Here is an 18114-nt window from a genome sequence, read left to right on the forward strand (position 1 = left end):
GAGAACAGCTATCCTTGCAGCCTGCTGATCTAAGGGCTACGTTAGAAGAAAGCAGTAATTACAAGTTGAGATTTAATATAACATTATTTTAGAGTAATGGCAATCCTTAAACTGGTATTTTGAAAACTAAAACGGCTTTAAACAAATGATATACTCTGTATTCTTCTGGAATAGTTAAAAGTCAACCTGAACACCTTCTTGGACACCTCTTATTACCATATCTTTTTCTTCCCCCAGTGAGGTCTACAGCTAAGACTCATAGCTAGGACATAGGTTAGTTACTTAGCTTTTAATTCTGGTGCTCGTGCTGAAGCATGTCACCCTTCCCAGGCTCAGTTCTCAGATGGCCAAGTTTACCATGATTCAAGTCTCTTTGCAGGAGTTTCAGCCTGTCTTCTCTTCCTCAGGGCAAGGTAGATATCTGCTACCTGCCCAGCCAGCTGAACTCACCCTTTAGCTACCTTTAAGATTGGTAAGGTGTCATGTGGAGAAGATTACTAAGTCCTTGGAAGTCTGCTAGCTTTCAAAAGTTGTAGGATTTTTAGAAATCCCAGAGAAAATATAGTCAACTTCAGCAAGAGTAATTAGAACTCATTTCATCCTTGTGCCAAGTAAGGAGCCACTCCGAAGATACCAGAGCATCAGAGAGAAGTTCTGCCCATCAGCACAAGGTACCCAACTTTGGATGAGTTGCCTGACCATAAGCATTAGAGGTGTGCAGAATGAATTGCTGTCTCAAGGTGCCTGCAACCTTCCAAAAGCTGCGGAGAAAGCTGAAGTGACTGGATACAATTAACTGCCTAGCTTTTAAGTGTTCAAGTTCAAAGACAGGCATCTCCTTGCAATGACCTCAGGGAACAGAAAAGCCACCAGCTGGGTGGCCCCAAAGCCCAGCTCCATCGGTGACTGATAACAGATGCCAGACAACAATATGTTTCAAGCAAGTTTGTCACAATGCTTTCCCAAAACATTCTCTCATAACCTCATGACCTTCTAAACCAGGGGTAGAGGGTTTAATAGCGATGCTTACAATTTCCCTGCCTGAATTTGCCCATCGGTCATAACTTACATGTTAAATGTCTGGAAATTGCTGTTCATATTTATAAATAAATTGACATTTCTTTGAAAACTACAATAGGGATAAACACAAATAGCAAAATGCCAGTCTAGAGGACACTATACAACCAGAAGCAGGGCCTAGAATAACTCATTGACACTTCTCAGCCACTCACATAGTGCCCATAATTTTATTTATTTACTACTACAAACCCTTTAAGCTACACATTAGTAGCAAATAAACTGCATGTAGAGAAGAAGTGTTTATGTGCTAGAACGTAAGAATATTTTCAATTTTTCCTCATGCTTAATTGTCTGCAAATGCTTGGAGTCTTAAGTGAGATTTTTGCTACATATGTTTTGATACGTCTGTTTTAAATAACACATACTAATCTTACAGCTCATGCAGCAAGTAGTTTAGAGTTCAATAGGTTGGGTTCTATTGGTTTGTTTGTGGAGGGTTTTTTTTTGTTCGTGTTCATTTTCTTTTAAATCCATCTGAATCTGTAGGGCTTTTCTTGGGTATAGCCTGATACGTGCCAAAGCACCTACTCGGTTATCTCTTCAACATGCATGACCTTTGGCAGTTCCATTCCCCTCCCCATTTCATGCACTCTTAAAAAATTCAGTTCCAAAAAGGGCAGAACTGTTTGAGATAGAAATCCACTGGTATATGCAGAGAGCAGACAAGGACAAGCAGAATACCAACAAAACCAACACTTTGCTTCTCTTTAGAAGATGCACAGTAACAGGGATCAGATGAAACTGCTTGTATTTCAACAATCAAGGAGCAACGTTTGCACAAGATGCTGATGGGTAAGCCTGAAGCATTCTCCTACCAAAAAAAAAAAAATCATCTTTTTTGTCTCGCAAAAGTCAGTCTGATACCTGCCTCCACTAACTTAAGTCTCACATTTATGTTGCTCTCATGACATGCTATTCATCTACACCTCACTTAAGGGCCTCTTTACTATGAGAAGTAGGATCCACAAGGTAATAACTGAAGGTGGTGTGTGCAGAACAAGCAAGAGACAATTTATACTCAAAAGAGTTTTGTTTTGACAGAAGTAGACTGCTAGACTTTCATGCCTGAAGCTCACCACTCAGATGGCCTTGCTCACATATGTCTGGTTATGGATATAATGCAGTTGAGTTATAATTTATTTTCACTTGCTTCCATCAGATTAATTATCCATCTACTAAAATGCAAACTGTATCATTCCTGATACAGTTCAAAAAATTAAAATGTCCTCACCAAAACATAAGGACTTCAGAGCCATGGTAGAGAATGGATTTTTGGCTGAACTGGTAACAAGATTGAGAATTACAGATCTTCCAGAACGTGGCAGATCTGTATTGAAGTTGGAAAGGCATCTTGGACATGACTGCTAAGTCACATCCTCAATCTCTTTATTTTTCAATAAAGTGCTTCACCAAGAAGCACTCTTAACAGTGACATTGCACTCTATTAAAAAAACCCTACAAATCAAACTACCAGTGTCAGCTTTTCAGTATAGCTCAACTGCCTGTAATGAAGTCCGAAAACAGAAGTATACTCACTTGTAAGCTTGTTGTGACTCAGAACCAGCTGTGTGATATGAGACAACGTAACTGCAAATGAAGAGAGAAAGAAGTTAGTTTACAGGCATGGCAACAGAGAGCTTGTGCCTATCTCAGCTAAAAAAAGAGGCAAAGTATTGTCTCCACTCCAGTAACTCCAGATTCATGTGCATGTCACAATAAACAAGACAAGCTCAAGACTTAGAGACATATCCAGCCACTCCTCTGCCTCCTCCCATTTTTGTTATTGCATCAAACACGACTTGAGCAGTAAGTACACTCCCAACAGAGGTCTGGTTCTGGGCACACAAGCACCTTTCTCATTTCCACCCTTTGAACACTTCCCAAGGAAAAACCAATAGGTACTCTATTATTTATCCCAATAGAACACATGTCACAAAAGCAATTACATTTCCACACGTTCCCAATTCATTATCGAGTCACTGCTAGATTTACGTCCTAAGTACCAATAGCTGCATTTACAACCTCGCATCCACAAAACACAGTAGCAGACTAGCCTTGTTGTTGCATGGTGAATGGCCAGGTGTCAACATCCAATATTTACTCAAATTAATTGAATGATCTGATTGATCAAAGCCCCTCAGATTCCACCTTACTGAACAAACGAGTGCGGGGCACAGGGCAGCTACAGAGACCGGCACTCCTCTATACTTCTTCATCCTTTACATTTCTTCTTGCCTACTTCCACCCTCCACACCACCATCGCTTTCCCTAGAAGCTCCATAGCCCAAAATTGACAACAGCATCTGATCAGAAAAATATGCTAAATAGTCAGAAGAGAAACTCACACTACAAAGGAGTTCTCAACTATCTTCCCTCTTCCTGAAAGAAGTTTGTAATATTTTATTGGAACTAGAAAGACAGATTTTTTCCCCCCTACACCTTTCCCTTACTTCCAGTGTAGCAACGTGTTTCAGCTAACCCTTGAAAGCTCAGGGCTTACTACAGGCAAATACAACCTGTCAGCAGAATGAAAGCAGTCACTCAAAGGCAGAAAAAGATCAGAAAGTTTAGTGCAAAAAAAAAAAAAAAAAAAACACGCATCACCACAGTTGCCTGCACAATTGCAGGTTGTGGAGAAAAGAAAGGAACAGTGCATCCACCCTAAATTTCTCCTAAAACATGAGCGCTCTAAGTACTGCCTGCACCACCTCAAAGCAGAAGAGGACAGAGAAAGAAGCCCACAGAAAGCCTGCAAAAATATTGTAGAAAAACCAGCACTAAAGAGCAGACAAGAGCAGCACCCTCCACAAAGAGGTTTAATCTTTAAAACATAAAAGGCATACCAGCATCTGAACCATAAGCAACCATTTGACACTATTGATTACTTATACTTATAGCTAAATATAAGGAATGCAATTTACAGCAAAAAATGAGAGAAGACGCTGAAGATAGTTACAGACTTGTGAACAAATGCCTAAGTACTCCTTATGCATTTATCTTGGTTTAGATATTTTAATAGCTATGGCAATCATTGAAAGTCAACATTTCACAGGCCCTTGATATTCAAGCCTGACTAGCAAGAACACAGCCACCAGAAGGGCAGCTCTACCAATTGACCTCCTGAGATGAGAAGTGCTCTAGTCTGACATCCCCAGCTCCAAGGCAACTTAATCTAGTTCAGAGGCAGATCCAAACTGACATCACCAACGCCAGGAAAAAACATCTTTTCCTGCACTTAACCTAAGAAACAAGTCATTCTAGAGCTCTGAGGCTTTGTGTAGACTCACCAGCATCAACAAGAAATCAGGCTCTCTCCACTGTATTTAAAGAGAAACAATAATTTTCCTACCAGGCAGTGGAATTACCTACTCTGCCCTAACCCGTTTCCTCCCATCCCACAAGGGGAGTAATCGCTATCTTCTGATTACAATTCAAACCTCCTGTGTGCCTATCCACATACCGTCCTCCTGTCCAAGATGGCCCTTTTCTCCCTCATAAGCCAATATAGGAAAGGTCCAATTAGTCAGGTAATATCTTCCTCAAGCCTCAAATGTTCAAATAAATCCTAGGTGATCAAAAAAACAGGAAAAAGCACACAACATGTACCAAAGACTTCCACCAGCTTTGTACTCTGAGTCCTTCTCACAGTGGCAATGGCGAAGACTAGCTACGTCACCCTGCCTTCACAAGCCACCATGCCTGTGTGTCAGGCAGCTCTGCACGTTAAGGACACTGAAGAATGTCTTTAAGGCTGAAGTGTGGAGCACTACAAAGAGCAGGACTCTGTGTGCTGGCACCAGAACCAGGAAATGGCATTCCAGCTTTGTTCTTGAAGATCTGGGGTACAGGAACATTTCATAATTCCTCCTTTGCCCTCCCCACTACAGTAGCATTGGGAAGTAAAGATTTTGTTTAATCTGCTTTAAAAAAAAAATCCATTATTGTGCTTTGATACTGTACAAGATCGCTCCCACTTCACTTAAATATTTGTTTTAAAGCAGAGAAGTTGAACTACAGTGGCAGAACACCACATCACCTCCATACTAAAAAGTCAGCATCTCACCATGAGGACAACAGACAACTGGACTCCTAGCAGGTGGGACCCCTGCATCACTGCTGCCAGGCAAAAGTCTGCAACACCCACGCTGAACTGCAGGTACAGGGACTGGAAAGTCAAATCAGGCAGCCAGGCACAGAGTGAGCTCTCTTAGCGCTTTTGCATTATTTCTTTTTCCCTTTGAAGTTGATTATTCCTTTGGTTTATTAAAGCAGAATGAAGACCGAAGCTGTCACCACACTTCTGTGGCCTTGACCAGCTCATTCCAGTGTTTCAGAGAGCTTTGCCAGCTTCAAGATAGAATCCAAAATTCATATAATCTGTTCTTTACTTTGTTGGAGTCCATAATGAACTTACATTAACACCAGCAATTCCCATTATGTGCCTTTTAATAAGCAGCTAGACTGACTTGAGAAACTACATGAGATATGTTAGGCCTTTCTCAACTCTTTTCTCGCTATGAACCACTATGAAGGGGATATGACTTCTGCGAATGATGATTTGTTAACACTAAGGCTAGACATGTCCAAAGTTACCAAAATAAAGCAAACTCTTTAAGGCAGTAGTAAGGAATCATACCATTTAGAGCATACAAATCAGAATGACAACTCAAATAGACCAAAAGTGTTTAGGATTTGCTGGTTCTGTGAACAAGATGTAGTTCGATATTTAAAAGAAAAAACAAACATACCAAATATCATTTATAACTCCTGCAGGAAGCCAGTTTATGAGGAAACACCACTTGCATGAGACTTATTTGCACCACAGACTTATAAAGTCACTCAACTGCACTAAATGCTAGTCCAGCAGCACACACGTAAGTACCTGCTCTGGATCACTTAGAAACCTAACTAAGAAACAACGAGTAAGAAAAGCAAGTGTTTTACTAACAGAGAACTGTGACAGACTCTGATCTAATCCATGTGTACGCATATGGTGAACCTTTCCTGCCATGATTCCATCATTTCTATACATAGGAAGTGATGACGCTTACTCAAGGGCAATTAAGCTTTGGGGCTGCAGACTCGGGTCTTCTGAGCATCAAACTCCTGCTGAATTTAAGTATCATAAAAAGTTCTGTGCATATTTAGTTTTAAAGGTAAACCTGCTGACCAAACCATCAAGCCACATGTACTACTGGCCTTTAACAACACAAGCTTACAAGCATTATTCTCACTACTCCCTCTCCATATTTGCCACATCGCTGTCTTCTTCAACCAAGTCTGTTTTCAGAAGGGTTTCTTCTCACGTCTATACAGACTAGGCCAAAGTCCAAACGCCAAAAATTTCAAGGCCAATATCCCTAGACCAAAGACATTTCAATACGAACTTTACTGTCCAAATTCAACTGAAGCCTAGACACTTTGTCCAAAACTCCACTATCTCACTCAATCTGATGCATGACAAAGAATCGCATTGCATCTTTGACCTGCAAAGCAGCCTGACAACCCCCAAAGGAACAAAAAAGGCAACATTCCGATATTATTTTGAAAAGAGCAAAGGTTTAGGCATCTCTGCTCTGGACTACTTCCAGCAGCATTTTAGCCATACCTGGGCAAAAAGATTTTCTATCTTGAAAGGTCCAAAGCTACTACCAGTTTGGAGGCAGATTTGCAAGCATTTTAAGAAAGGGAGCCTAGATATAAAGTGGCCCTTGGTGACTCCTTACAAGGAGGGGAATTTGCTCCCTTACATTAAGCTGACCTGTGTGAAACAACCAGCCCCTGGAAAGACGAAGTTTTTCAATACACTGACACTCACCTACTGTACTGTGGTAACAGCTGACTGGGGTTTTCCTCACCCTATGTATAACGTCAGCTCTGCATAACAACTAAACAATCAGCTCCTTCTGATAAAGACATCTGTCTTAAGCAACTAATTAACATCCCCAAGTAACCTCTAGAAGGCTGAAGGGGGCCTGGTCAGGCCATTTTGCTTTGGACACACAAAGCTCGGGTAAGCGTATCTAGCAGGACTCGCTGAGGGTCACTCAGCAGGTTAGACAATTCGCCCCAAGTGCCAGTCCCCCGAGATTTGAAGGGCACTGTGATTCCCACTGTTACTATAACCTCTGCACGATGCCCCTGGAGCAGCTCCTAGACACTAAGAAGCAGCTCCTCGAGTACTGCAGACCTCAGATGCCTTGTTAACATCACAGTAATTAGCATATTGGCAATAAGTTATTTTGATTTCAAGAATGCACCAAGTATCCACACAAAAGTTGGTCAGGATACTACTGTTTGCCAGAGGATTTACTTGCACAGTAATTACAAATTCTCATTATCGTCCCAGTCCCACAACCGCTTCAAAACATTTAAGCTCTTCCCTTTTGGCCCTAGTATCAAGCCTTTTCATATACTGCTGCCATGCACTGCCAGTTAGCTTTACATAAAATATTCAGATGACAAGACTTTTTTTTTTTTTTTTTTTAAAAGGAAAAAAAAGAAACAAACCCAACACAGGAAGACTCTGGAGACCTTGCTGAACGAAGATAAGACATTGCTTGTCCCACTGGAGGAAGTTAATGCAGGATGAGCATTACAGTATAGTACAAAACGACTTAGAAGTGGCCTGCCCCTCCACCTTCTGTGCTTTGGTTATTTTAGGAGTGGACAATTACAACAACACTAACTTTCTGATAAAAAATTCTGGGCACATCAATTTCTACTACACAAGCATGTACTTTATGTAAAATATGAATAGCTTACAGATGGAATGATAAGAGCAAATTAACACTTACAGCGTAAATAGGATTTCATCCAATATTCCTTCCATGACAACAAGACTACAGAGCAGCAGATGTCTCAAGTTATTTGGGCAAAAATAATTCCTGAATTCACAGTTTCCTCGTATCGACCACTTACGGATACACAAGCGAGTGATTAGAGACTGGTCCCTACTTCAAGAACGATTCCATAATTGTTGATGGCTGTTTAAAGTCCTACCAATAAATGCCTTAACCATAAGGCTAGGGAAAATGCACATCATGCCCTACTTGCTGAACCCAATTGTTCACCTTACAGGACATCTATTAATGCTCTCTACCATTACCTGTCCATATTGGGTGCACTGTAAACAAATATGATCTATTTATTTCACAATATGGAATTAAAAAAACAACAACACATTAGAACACTTTCATAGGGCAAGACACTTTTTAGAACTATTCACGTGTAGATGCACAACTATAGCATAGATACGCTCACAAGTAGTATAACATTTATCACATGCTAGAATAAGAAGAAAAGCCTTTAAAGTTTAAAACTGACATGATCTTTGCATTACTATGATGAGCTAAAGCACAGAACACCTAGATCAAGGGATATTTTTTAGTCTCAAATGAAATCTCTTTTCTACAGAGTATCTTTGAAAAGAATTTTCTCATATAACATTTCTGAAAGCCTTGAAAATTCAGATGCTCTGAAGGCCTGTAGCACAATTCTAGTTTGTACTTTAAGTCATTAGGAGAAAACACAGACGTGCCTGGATTTGAAGAATATTCCAAAAATAGAACTTAACTTCTAATGACATTAATGAACTCCTGAGCGAGCAGTGGTTCAGGGACTACTGAACTTTTCTTTGTGCATCTGAACATCTCATTATAAACAAGCTGATAACTTCACTCTCCCTTTACTAAACACAAAAGTGGGAAGAGATATAGAGGTTGCCAAGCTTCTAGGTCTAAGCTAGTTTAAGACAGTTTCAGATACTGAACGTCAATCTCCATCCAGGTAGGAAAAGTATTTCATCTTGATATGGAAAAGAGACATTGGTATTTGACAGAGGCAAGTTTGGTCTATTTTGCCTCTCCCACAGCTGCTACAGAGAGTGGAAGTCAAGGCAAAAGAGAATAGGAGTGGCTGCCCTATTTCACCTAGTCATTCACTAGACTGGAAAGGGAAGCCAGAAGAGAACCCTACCCAGCCAGGGCATATATTCCCCTTTCCCTTTTCTCCTCTCTGTCCCCATATAACACCAGTTTCTATGATCACTTACAATTTTATTTTTTTTTAAACACACATGTCAATAGGTCTGCACCTGAAGGAAGAGGATTAGCACACTGAGCAGACGCTATACAGTGCACTGCTTCCAAACCCTCATATCTGCATTAACTCTATGTGAATTAAGTCAGGAAAGCTTAAATACAAGTCCACTAGCCACTCTGCAGCAAGTACTCAAATATGCAGTGGGACAAGGCTTCGTCCTTTTCTTGATGAATAACCAACACTATAGGGAGCATCTTACTTTAAGTTACTGGCCACTGTGGGAGGGGCATTCACAATCATTAAATAATTACATGAGACAAAAACCCCATCAGGGACACAGTAACTTCAGAGTATCCTCCAACCTAGTAAGTCCTTAAACCTCAAATGGCCATGAACGGGGAAAACACCACCCAAATGTTCCTTCTAATCATAAACCTAAACTTACCCTTATCTCTGAATATCTAATAGTGGCCCTCATTAAAGATGCTGTGAAAGAACAGTCACTGGTCATGAATCATGATGGCTGTTTTTAACAAAGATCAGGGAAAAAAACCCAGAAGTTTCTGAAAAGGCAAGCTTTATCTCTGCACTGGAAAGATACCCAACACAGCTAGAAGGGAAGGCACCAGATCAGACTCATTTAGCTTCCTTGCCAGTTCTGAGAGCCAGTGAAACCCAAAACATCAAATCTATACCAGAAAAGATCATCCATTAGGAGTCAAATGACAGGGTGAGAAAACAAGCAAGTTCAACATTTTATCAAATTACCTACAATTTGGAGGTAATACCTATTCATTATTTTTTACAGGCATATTTGGAGGAAGCTATTTCTTCTCCAGGTGGAAAGTGGCAAATACTTTCACGATAAAAAAAACCCCAAACCAAAAACCCCAACCTCTAATGCCTTCTCTGCCAGAGTGCAGAGGAACTCAAAAAGCAAGGAGGTCTCAATTAACTGAGAAGAAACCAGTCATCATTTCCCCCTCCCCTAACTTCCATCCCAAACTGGAGAAGGCCCCAAATCCCCATACTAAATCAAGTCACACGATGTGCACCAAGAGTATCTGCACACAGACTTCTCTGATGCAGCGTAACTGGGGTACCACAAGTCTTCACTTCATGTAGGGAGCTCCCTGACAAACAAGCTTCAGATGCTTCAGTAGCAACTTGGTATCAGGGACCACCTGTGGACCACAGTGTCCCACACTGTGGTCCCTGACCCTGCCTGCACAACAAACCCAAGACTGTCTTTGTACAAGAAAAGCTTGGTTTTTTACTTTAGCATTACTGACGTACTTCAACATTACCTTTTTCACCCCACCTGAAAGATCAAAGCTGGCTAATTAATTATGTGCCTTGTATTGATAATAGGCACCAAGCCTACTTAACAAAAGCAACAGTACCCTGTCGCTGCCCCATACTCTTAATCTGTTAAGTTTATCTGAAAGATTTCAGTATAGTTCTGAAAACTGGTCTGTAGTTAATGATATGAGCTAAACAGTACTTTGTCTCAAACAACTGTTCATCCAACAGAAATACAGTGAAGCCTTCTATTTAACATGAGTTCATACATACTGGCTTTACAACGTAATCTTCCTGAAACCCCATGCACAACTCAAAAGCAGGAAAAGAATCAGTAAAGAATGAAGACTGAAGTACAGAACCTAGTTCTGCAAAACCGTACTGAGGCCTTCAGCCTTTACTGATGTGCCTGAAGATGCTTTGGTCTGCTCCCAACTCCACGGACGATGGTGAGTTGGTAGTGAGCCATACATTCCCCTGAACTCATTTCCATCATGTAAGACAAGTTATGTACACTTGCTCCTTGTTGCTATGAAGTTTAACAAACACAATACAGAGCTAAAGCAGGATACTCTTAGATTTTCAAGGAGGTTGGTTGTTTTAGATTTTCCTTTTCTCTCATTACAGCATTCATTCAGGAAAATTTCAGCCTGTAGCACACTACAGCCAGTTGCAGCTTTTAGCTCACTGCCTATCAGCTGCACCATAACATCATATGCAGTGTTAGCCAAAGCAAAAGCAAGGCCAAGTAACCTGCCTTGCTCTTCATTTCTGTGCTCTCCAGAGCTGTGACAGTATGTTGTTATTGTTAGGCTGCATTTGCTGCAAATTAACTACAGCAAATGCAACCTAGCAATAACAACACACTGTCACAATTCTGGAAGCACGTGCAATCGTGTCATATCCAAAGTGTGCTATTGCTGTATCTGTGATACAGTATTAACATCTTCAGGGGCTCGCCATGCCTAGCTGCAGGTCACTATCGCCCTATCCCTTTCAAAACCCAGCGGAGATGCTACTTGGCTGGCGTTTTCGCTTCAGTGGCGGGGCGAGGCGAGGCGAGGAGGGAGAGGAGGCAAAGCCTCCCCACCACTCGAGTGACAGAAAGACGGCAGTGAGAAGCCGGGAACACTCGGGGCTGTGGAAGGAGCCCAGGCAGAGGTGACGGGAGCAACGGGCGAGAGTCCCAGCTCCCCACGACGGTCTCTCGGCCTCGCCTGCACACGCTCACGGGTCCTTATGGCGCCGTCGGGAGCCGGAAGCTGAGCGCTTCCCCCTGCCCAAGGCCCCGATGCCCAAAGCTTCGGGGCACCCCCGGCACAGAAGAGGCTCGGGTAGCCCCACCACCGCCGAGACAGCGGGGCGGCCCGGCACCCCCCGCCACGCCCAGGCCCGGCGGTGGCCCCGGCTCGTCCCGGGACAAATAAGGAAGTTTCCGCGTCCTCCCCGCCCGCCGCCGCCGGTACCTACAGAGGCCGGGCACGTCCAGCATGTTGGAGATGCCGCGGTCGCACATGTCCACCTCGGGATGGTTCTTCTCCCTGCTCTCCTCCACGATCTTCTTCAGCGACTTGGACATGGTCTGGGCGGGGCAGAAACGGACACCGTGAGGCGGACAGGGAACAGGGGGGGAGCCCGCCGGGGGGCGCCTGCAGGGACAGCACGGGGACGGCTCCCGCCCCAAAGGGCCGCGGGCTGCCCACTGCACGCCGCGCCGCCTAGACGGGTCGGGTCGGGTCCGGTCCGGTGCTGTCTGGTCCGGCCCGGTCCCGTCCCCCCGTAGCCCGGCGGAGCCCTGACCGGGATGCCGGCCGCCCGCCCCTGGGCGGAGGGACAGGCCCACCGCTGCCCCCGGGGCGACTCACCGCGCTGTGCTGCAGCGGGACGGCAGTCACTGGCCCGGCGGGCGGCTCCTCACAGCTGCACGCGCCCACCACGCCCCGCCCCGCCCCATCCCACCGCCCCCCCCGCCATCGCGCGCAGGCGCGCTGAGGCCCTTCCCCAGGAGGCGGGGGCACTCCCCGCGCCTTCCAAGGGCGGCCGCCCGCCGGTGCGGTTCCACCCACGGGTGGGAAGGTGCCGGACCAATCAGCGCGCCTTTTCGGTGCAGACCCGCTGACCATTGGCCTGAGGCGCCCGAGGAAGGTTCGCTGGCCAATACCCGCGCCCCGTAGGTGATAGCGGGTTTTAGGCCGCAAGCCGTCCGTGTTTCGCTCGGGCGAGTGCGCCTTTGGCGCATGCGGAGCGCCGGAGGCGGGTCTTCGGCGTGCCGTGGCGGGTCTGGCGTGCCCAGCTCCCGGCGAGTGCGGCGGAGCGCAGCCGCCTGCCCTCGCCAGGCTCGAGCAGTAGCCTGCCCGGCGGAGCAGTGCAGCCCCGAGCGAGGGGCTGGCGTGGGGTGCCTGCTAGGCGCCAGGGACGGGCTGGGTGCAGGAACGGGCACCTCAGGAAACACGGCTTTGTTAGTGCTGCTGCGTGGGTGGCAGCTCATTCCTCAGCTGGCTCAGTAGGGCCTGGAGAGGTGGGGGAACTTGGTTAGCAAAATAGAACCATAGAATAGTTTGGGTTGGAAGGGACCTCCAAAGGTCATCTAGTCCAACCCTCTGCAATGAGCAGGGACATTGTAACTAGATGAGGTGGCTCAGAGCCCCGTCCAACCTGACCTGGAATGTTTCCAGGGATGGGGCATCTACCACCTTTCTGGGCAACCTGTGCCAGGGTTTCACCATCCTCACTGTCAAAAATTTCTTCCTTACATCTAATTCTAAGTAAACGTACCCTCTTTTAGTTTAAAACCATTACTCTTTGTTCTGTCGCTATAGGCCCTGCTGAAAGTCTGTCCCCACCTTTCTTATGGGCCCCCTTTAAGTACCGGAAGGCTGCGATAAGGTCTCCCCGGAGCCTTCTCTTCTCCAGGCTGCACAACCCCAAGTCTCTCAGCCTGTCCTCACAGGAGAGGTGTTCCATCCCTCGCATCGTTTTTGTGGCCTCCTCTGGACCTGCTCCAACAGGTCTATGTCTTTCCTGTGCTGAGGGCTTCAGAGTGGAGTAGAGGGGCAATGTCTGGGGTTAATCTGACCTTTCTTGTTACAAGCATCATATGGTTACACAGCTGTCTTTTCAAAATGCAATGTTAAGACCCATTTCCATTTCCTCAGCACTTGGAAGGCACTTTACAAGCATAAACCCAAGAAGATGGGTTGTGGTGCATAGGGCACCATTTTGCACAGAGGAGAAATGTGCCTTCAGGTGCCCTGTCCAACACAGTGCTTGTGGCAGCAGTGGGTCCTCATACCCCGGCAGCGGTCTGGAAACCACCATGGCTGTACTCGGGGCAGTTGGTCAACTCCATGCCCCAACAAGTCAGCAACGGGAGAAGGAAGCTGCAGAGCCATGGAGCTGGAAAGCTCAGGCTCCCTAAGAACTGACCAAGTAAGGTTTCAGAGCACTTTGAAGTTTGTCAAAGGCTACCTAAGGCAAAAGACATTATCGCAAAACAAATTGGGTTCATTGAATCAGTGGTTTCCATTTCTTCAGGTGTCCGTATTTTCTAGTCGGCTCTAGTTGCAAAATTAGTCACAAGGCTAGGCCCAGGTTCTGAGCGCTTTTAATTGACCTTGTCACCATGATGTTGGAGTTACAGCCTTAGTGCTTAGAATGTATTTATGCGTATAACACCTTTGATAGGAGTTCAGAAGCTCCTACTTGCTGCCATTCGACACATTTGGAAGCTCGGAGCAATTAATGACTAAATCTATAAAATGCCCTAAGGCTAGGCCACTAATTGAGAACCACAGCCTTGAATTTTGCATGTGTGCTCCCTGTGCACTGCATGGTGGTACTTAGAAGCCTAAAAAGAATATCCACAGAAACCAAGGTGATGAATGGGAAGGTGCCTAAACAAGCAAATGAGAAACACTGCTGGAGGCGCGACTTGAGCTTTTCCTTTTTTAGGAATGTAAGGATTTCATTCTGGGTTGCAGAATTGTAGCATGTTTATCCTTAAATGGCAATTACTACCTTGAGTCCTTTCCTGAAGTTACAGGCTGCTTTCAGGTCTTCCTTAGAAAACACAACTGGAAGACCTTCCTTCTACCTAGATGGCTCAGTAGAACACATGGTCACTCAGATGTATGAGACAGCACTGTACAGTTCCTTTTTGTCTGCAGGAACATGAACCCGGACCCCTTCCCTGGCTAAGAAAATGGCCTGATTGCCACCTGTAAGCTGTCCCAAAGTCCTAGGTGCCAGCACGTCTGCTCTTCTTGTTTCATGGAGAAGGATCACAGGCTTCATTTAGTAGAAAGGCTTAGGCAGACTCATTATCTATAGAACATGGTCCTAGCTTGCTTATTCCAACAAACAGATGAAGTACATGTGACTGGGACAAAATACTCACAAAACAGTGTATTCATGGCTAATGAGAAGCTCACCTCGCTTCTCACAGCCCCATTTATGCAGTGGCCAAAACAAGTGTATTACATTGCATGCGGCCTGGATGTCCACATTCAACCCTCCCATAGAAGTATTTGATTACTCCCTGCTTAATTAACATATTGCCATTACTCCCTTTTGTTAGGACTGCTTTTTTTTTAACTATCCACCCAATTTCATTATCCTCCTTTTGTGTAAACAGTTCATCTATCACTCACACCTTCTGTGCAATCTCCTTTGGCTCCTGCTTTAGCAAATCTTTTGTCTGAGTAAAAGCACTAATCAATACCCTCGTCAGGTCTGCACTGGATTTGGCAAAGAGGAGCTGCTGTCAAGCCTTCCTTTTAAAGCTTCTCAGCTTCTCATGAGCACTAAATATCAACCGCATGAGAAGGAGTGGGAAGGTAAGTACAGACTGTCCAAGGGCCAGGTCATTCCTTGATCTTGACAACTTAATTTTCAGGTTGTTCCACCAGCAGTCGTACTGATGAAGACTAGCTTCCTGCAGAGGGCCTGTGCCACTGCAACAACCCCATCTCCCCTCTCTTACCGCCTGCCACTCCTTCCCACTACATCCAGTTCTTCCATAACCCCTTTGACCCCAAGTACCCTTAGCTCCCTCCATACCCGCAGCGAGAGGCTGGTCAGCCTGTGTCTGGGGACCGGCCGGTGGAGCCCTCCTCAGGTGTACAGCTGTTCAGCTCATGGTACAGGCTTTTCCAGTTTATGTCTCACCGTACTCTCCATCCAGCTACTGAATTTTTCTTATGAAACAACCATAAAATATCTTTGATATCTGTAAGATTTGTTCTAAACTTGTCACTTGGCTTAAAGGTTCATAGAGCAAATGCCTGAATTCTTAGCAGAGGCTGGCATATGAATCACAGAATCAATCATTAAGGTTGGAAAGGAACGCTAAGATCATCAAGTCCAACTGGCAACCCAACACCACCATGCCCCCTAAACCATGTTGCAAAGCGCCACGTCTACACGTTTTTCAAACACCTCCGGTGATGGCGACTCCACCACTTACGCCTTCTGTCCTTAGGCTAGCAGGCCAAAGTGGGTGACTGTGAGGTAGATGTACGGCCAGGATCGAGCGGCAGAGCTGCAGCTGCCGTGCGGTGGTAAGAGAAGGGAGAGGTTGCTCCCTGCACTGGTTCCCCCCAGCCTGCTCCAGCCGGGCAGCGAGCGCCAGACGTGCCTCCCGCTGGCTCCTCTCGCTGCGCTGGGGAGCAGCAAGGGGACGAGCCCTTGCTCTGGCTGTCCTAGGTACTTCTTCTAACCAAGGAAATGAGGTTTTACATTATTATTCTATTTTTAGCCTTTTTTTCCCCCCTCTGAGAAAAGCTATAATGGTCAACATTAATGCAGGGTTAGCCTATCAGCAAAATGATACAACAGCAACATGCAGCTGCAAAACCCGTTGTGTACTGCTAGGCACTGCTACTAAAAATATGTCCATCAGCATTACAGTAATTATGTGTGATAACTGGCACATGGTATTTATTTTGCTGACCTTTGCATTATAAAAGCAAACTTTTAGAATTTGGCCTCTATTTTTATTATCAGCTAATAAATATTTTAAACATTTATTTGTTAGTAATCCTGTATTGTTGCTGTTGTTCTTATTATGAATAGTAGTCAATGCCATGAATTTTTGTTACATTTTATTTTAATCAGGACTGCAGAATAATGCTGTGGTTTTAGTCTGGCAGCTGATAAAAAATACTTACACTAAATATGTTAATTCTGGTGCCTAGGACATTTAAGTGACTGTGGGACACTGAGACACCTCCTCCTTTGATTTATGAGCTGAGTGAAAACTGTTTTTCAGCTAAAATTGCTTTGTAAATTTAACTAAAATTAGCTAATATTTTAAATTGACAAGTACCACAATTTCTAACATTTTAGCTGTACGTCTGCTCTCTCCTTTACTTCAAATAACTATAGCCCAAACGATCTCATTTGGGTATTACTTCTCATTGATTGTTTATAAAGAATAGCCCCACTACATGGGAAGGGCAATTAAAAAATATTGTTACGGACCTTTTAGTGCTTCTCTTTCAAAGCCTAGTCTTCAGAGTGCTGACCATTCATATATAACTGTCTCATAAAATATACCTTTATAGAAGAATAACCATGTATAATGTCCGGCAGAAGAAGATTTACATGTAAGTTAAAAACATGCAGGCTCTAGGAAGTGAAAACATGCACATTCATTATGGTGCTTTGTCACTGACGGGGGGAGGCTGTAGTCATACCGGTACTGTAATATGGACACGCAGCATTCACAACTACAACATTGTCTGTAAACCAGACAGCAATGTGCACAGACACAAAAGCAATGGTGTGATATTAATCTCACAAAGTATTGTGAGATGAAGTCATAAATCTTATTAAACACAGATTTTGTCTTTTTAATTGTACACTGCAAAAAAACCACATAGAAGTTTCATGGAATAATTATTTTTAAATTATCTGTTTAGTTGTTCCTGTTTGCTTTTGCTGTGCATTCATTTTTAAAGCAAGCATTTTAAATTACTCCTTACCTTCCAAGACAGAAACATGGCTTAGCACCAGCTCTCTCCTTTAAGGACCTCCACTTTAATACTTCTGCAGTGGTATTTCTGTTGTGGTTCCTCACATAAAATGTTAGAGGACAGCAGTGGGTTACTTTGTTCCTGTTTTTTTAAAGAATGGGTTTGATAATTTACTCTAATTTTAGACTTTGACTATTTTTGGTGAGAGCCAGTTGGGTTAGATCAATTGAACCTTGTACCAGCAGTTTCATTCAACAGTCTTCATGAGCACAAATTCTCTGCTGGACTTTCATTTTTTTTCTAAAGAACCTCATGCATTTTACTCATTTATAAACAACATTATGCACAGGTGTGGAGTATTTGTAACATTTAAAGATGCACCAAGCATTAGTTATTGTTAGATTTTTTAAAATGTTACAAATTTATCTTCCTCCCATTCATAGTGCTCTGTAGTCTTTTCTTCTGCAGAAGGTCAATGATTCCATAAAATTTGTTTGACATTGTGACAGAAAGTCATGCCAAGAGCACGCATTTATGGTGTCAAAAAATGTCCAAAAACATTTAATCTGCTTTAAAGAGAAACATGCTTTTTCTCATAGTGAAATGAACCTTTTTGAAGCACAGATTTCAGCAACCTCATCAGTTTAACTGCAGTTCCCCTCCGGAGCTTAAGGCCAAAGGTTGTGTTACCAGAATGGCCTCCTGCACATCACAG

General features: G+C 44.0%; 1 protein-coding gene across 1 annotated transcript in view; it reads right to left on the reverse strand.

Moving 5' to 3' along the window:
• The window catches only part of RSU1 (Ras suppressor protein 1), a gene marked incomplete at its 3' end in the record, with an annotated part of 112827 nt that extends 100605 nt beyond the window's left edge, over positions 1-12222 (reverse strand). Inside the window, exons 1-2 of the mRNA XM_082015544.1 lie at positions 11896-12222; positions 2617-2667 (exon numbers count right to left, since the gene is read on the reverse strand). Coding sequence (XP_081871670.1) covers positions 2617-2667; positions 11896-12004 — 160 coding nt within the window. The 5' untranslated portion in view covers positions 12005-12222. The remainder of the gene's footprint in view (positions 1-2616; positions 2668-11895) is intronic.
• Positions 12223-18114: the final 5892 nt, after the last annotated feature.

This window comes from Phaethon aethereus (genome assembly GCF_964289735.1).
Source record: "Phaethon aethereus genome assembly, chromosome: 2".
Classification (NCBI taxonomy): Eukaryota; Metazoa; Chordata; class Aves; order Phaethontiformes; family Phaethontidae; genus Phaethon; species Phaethon aethereus.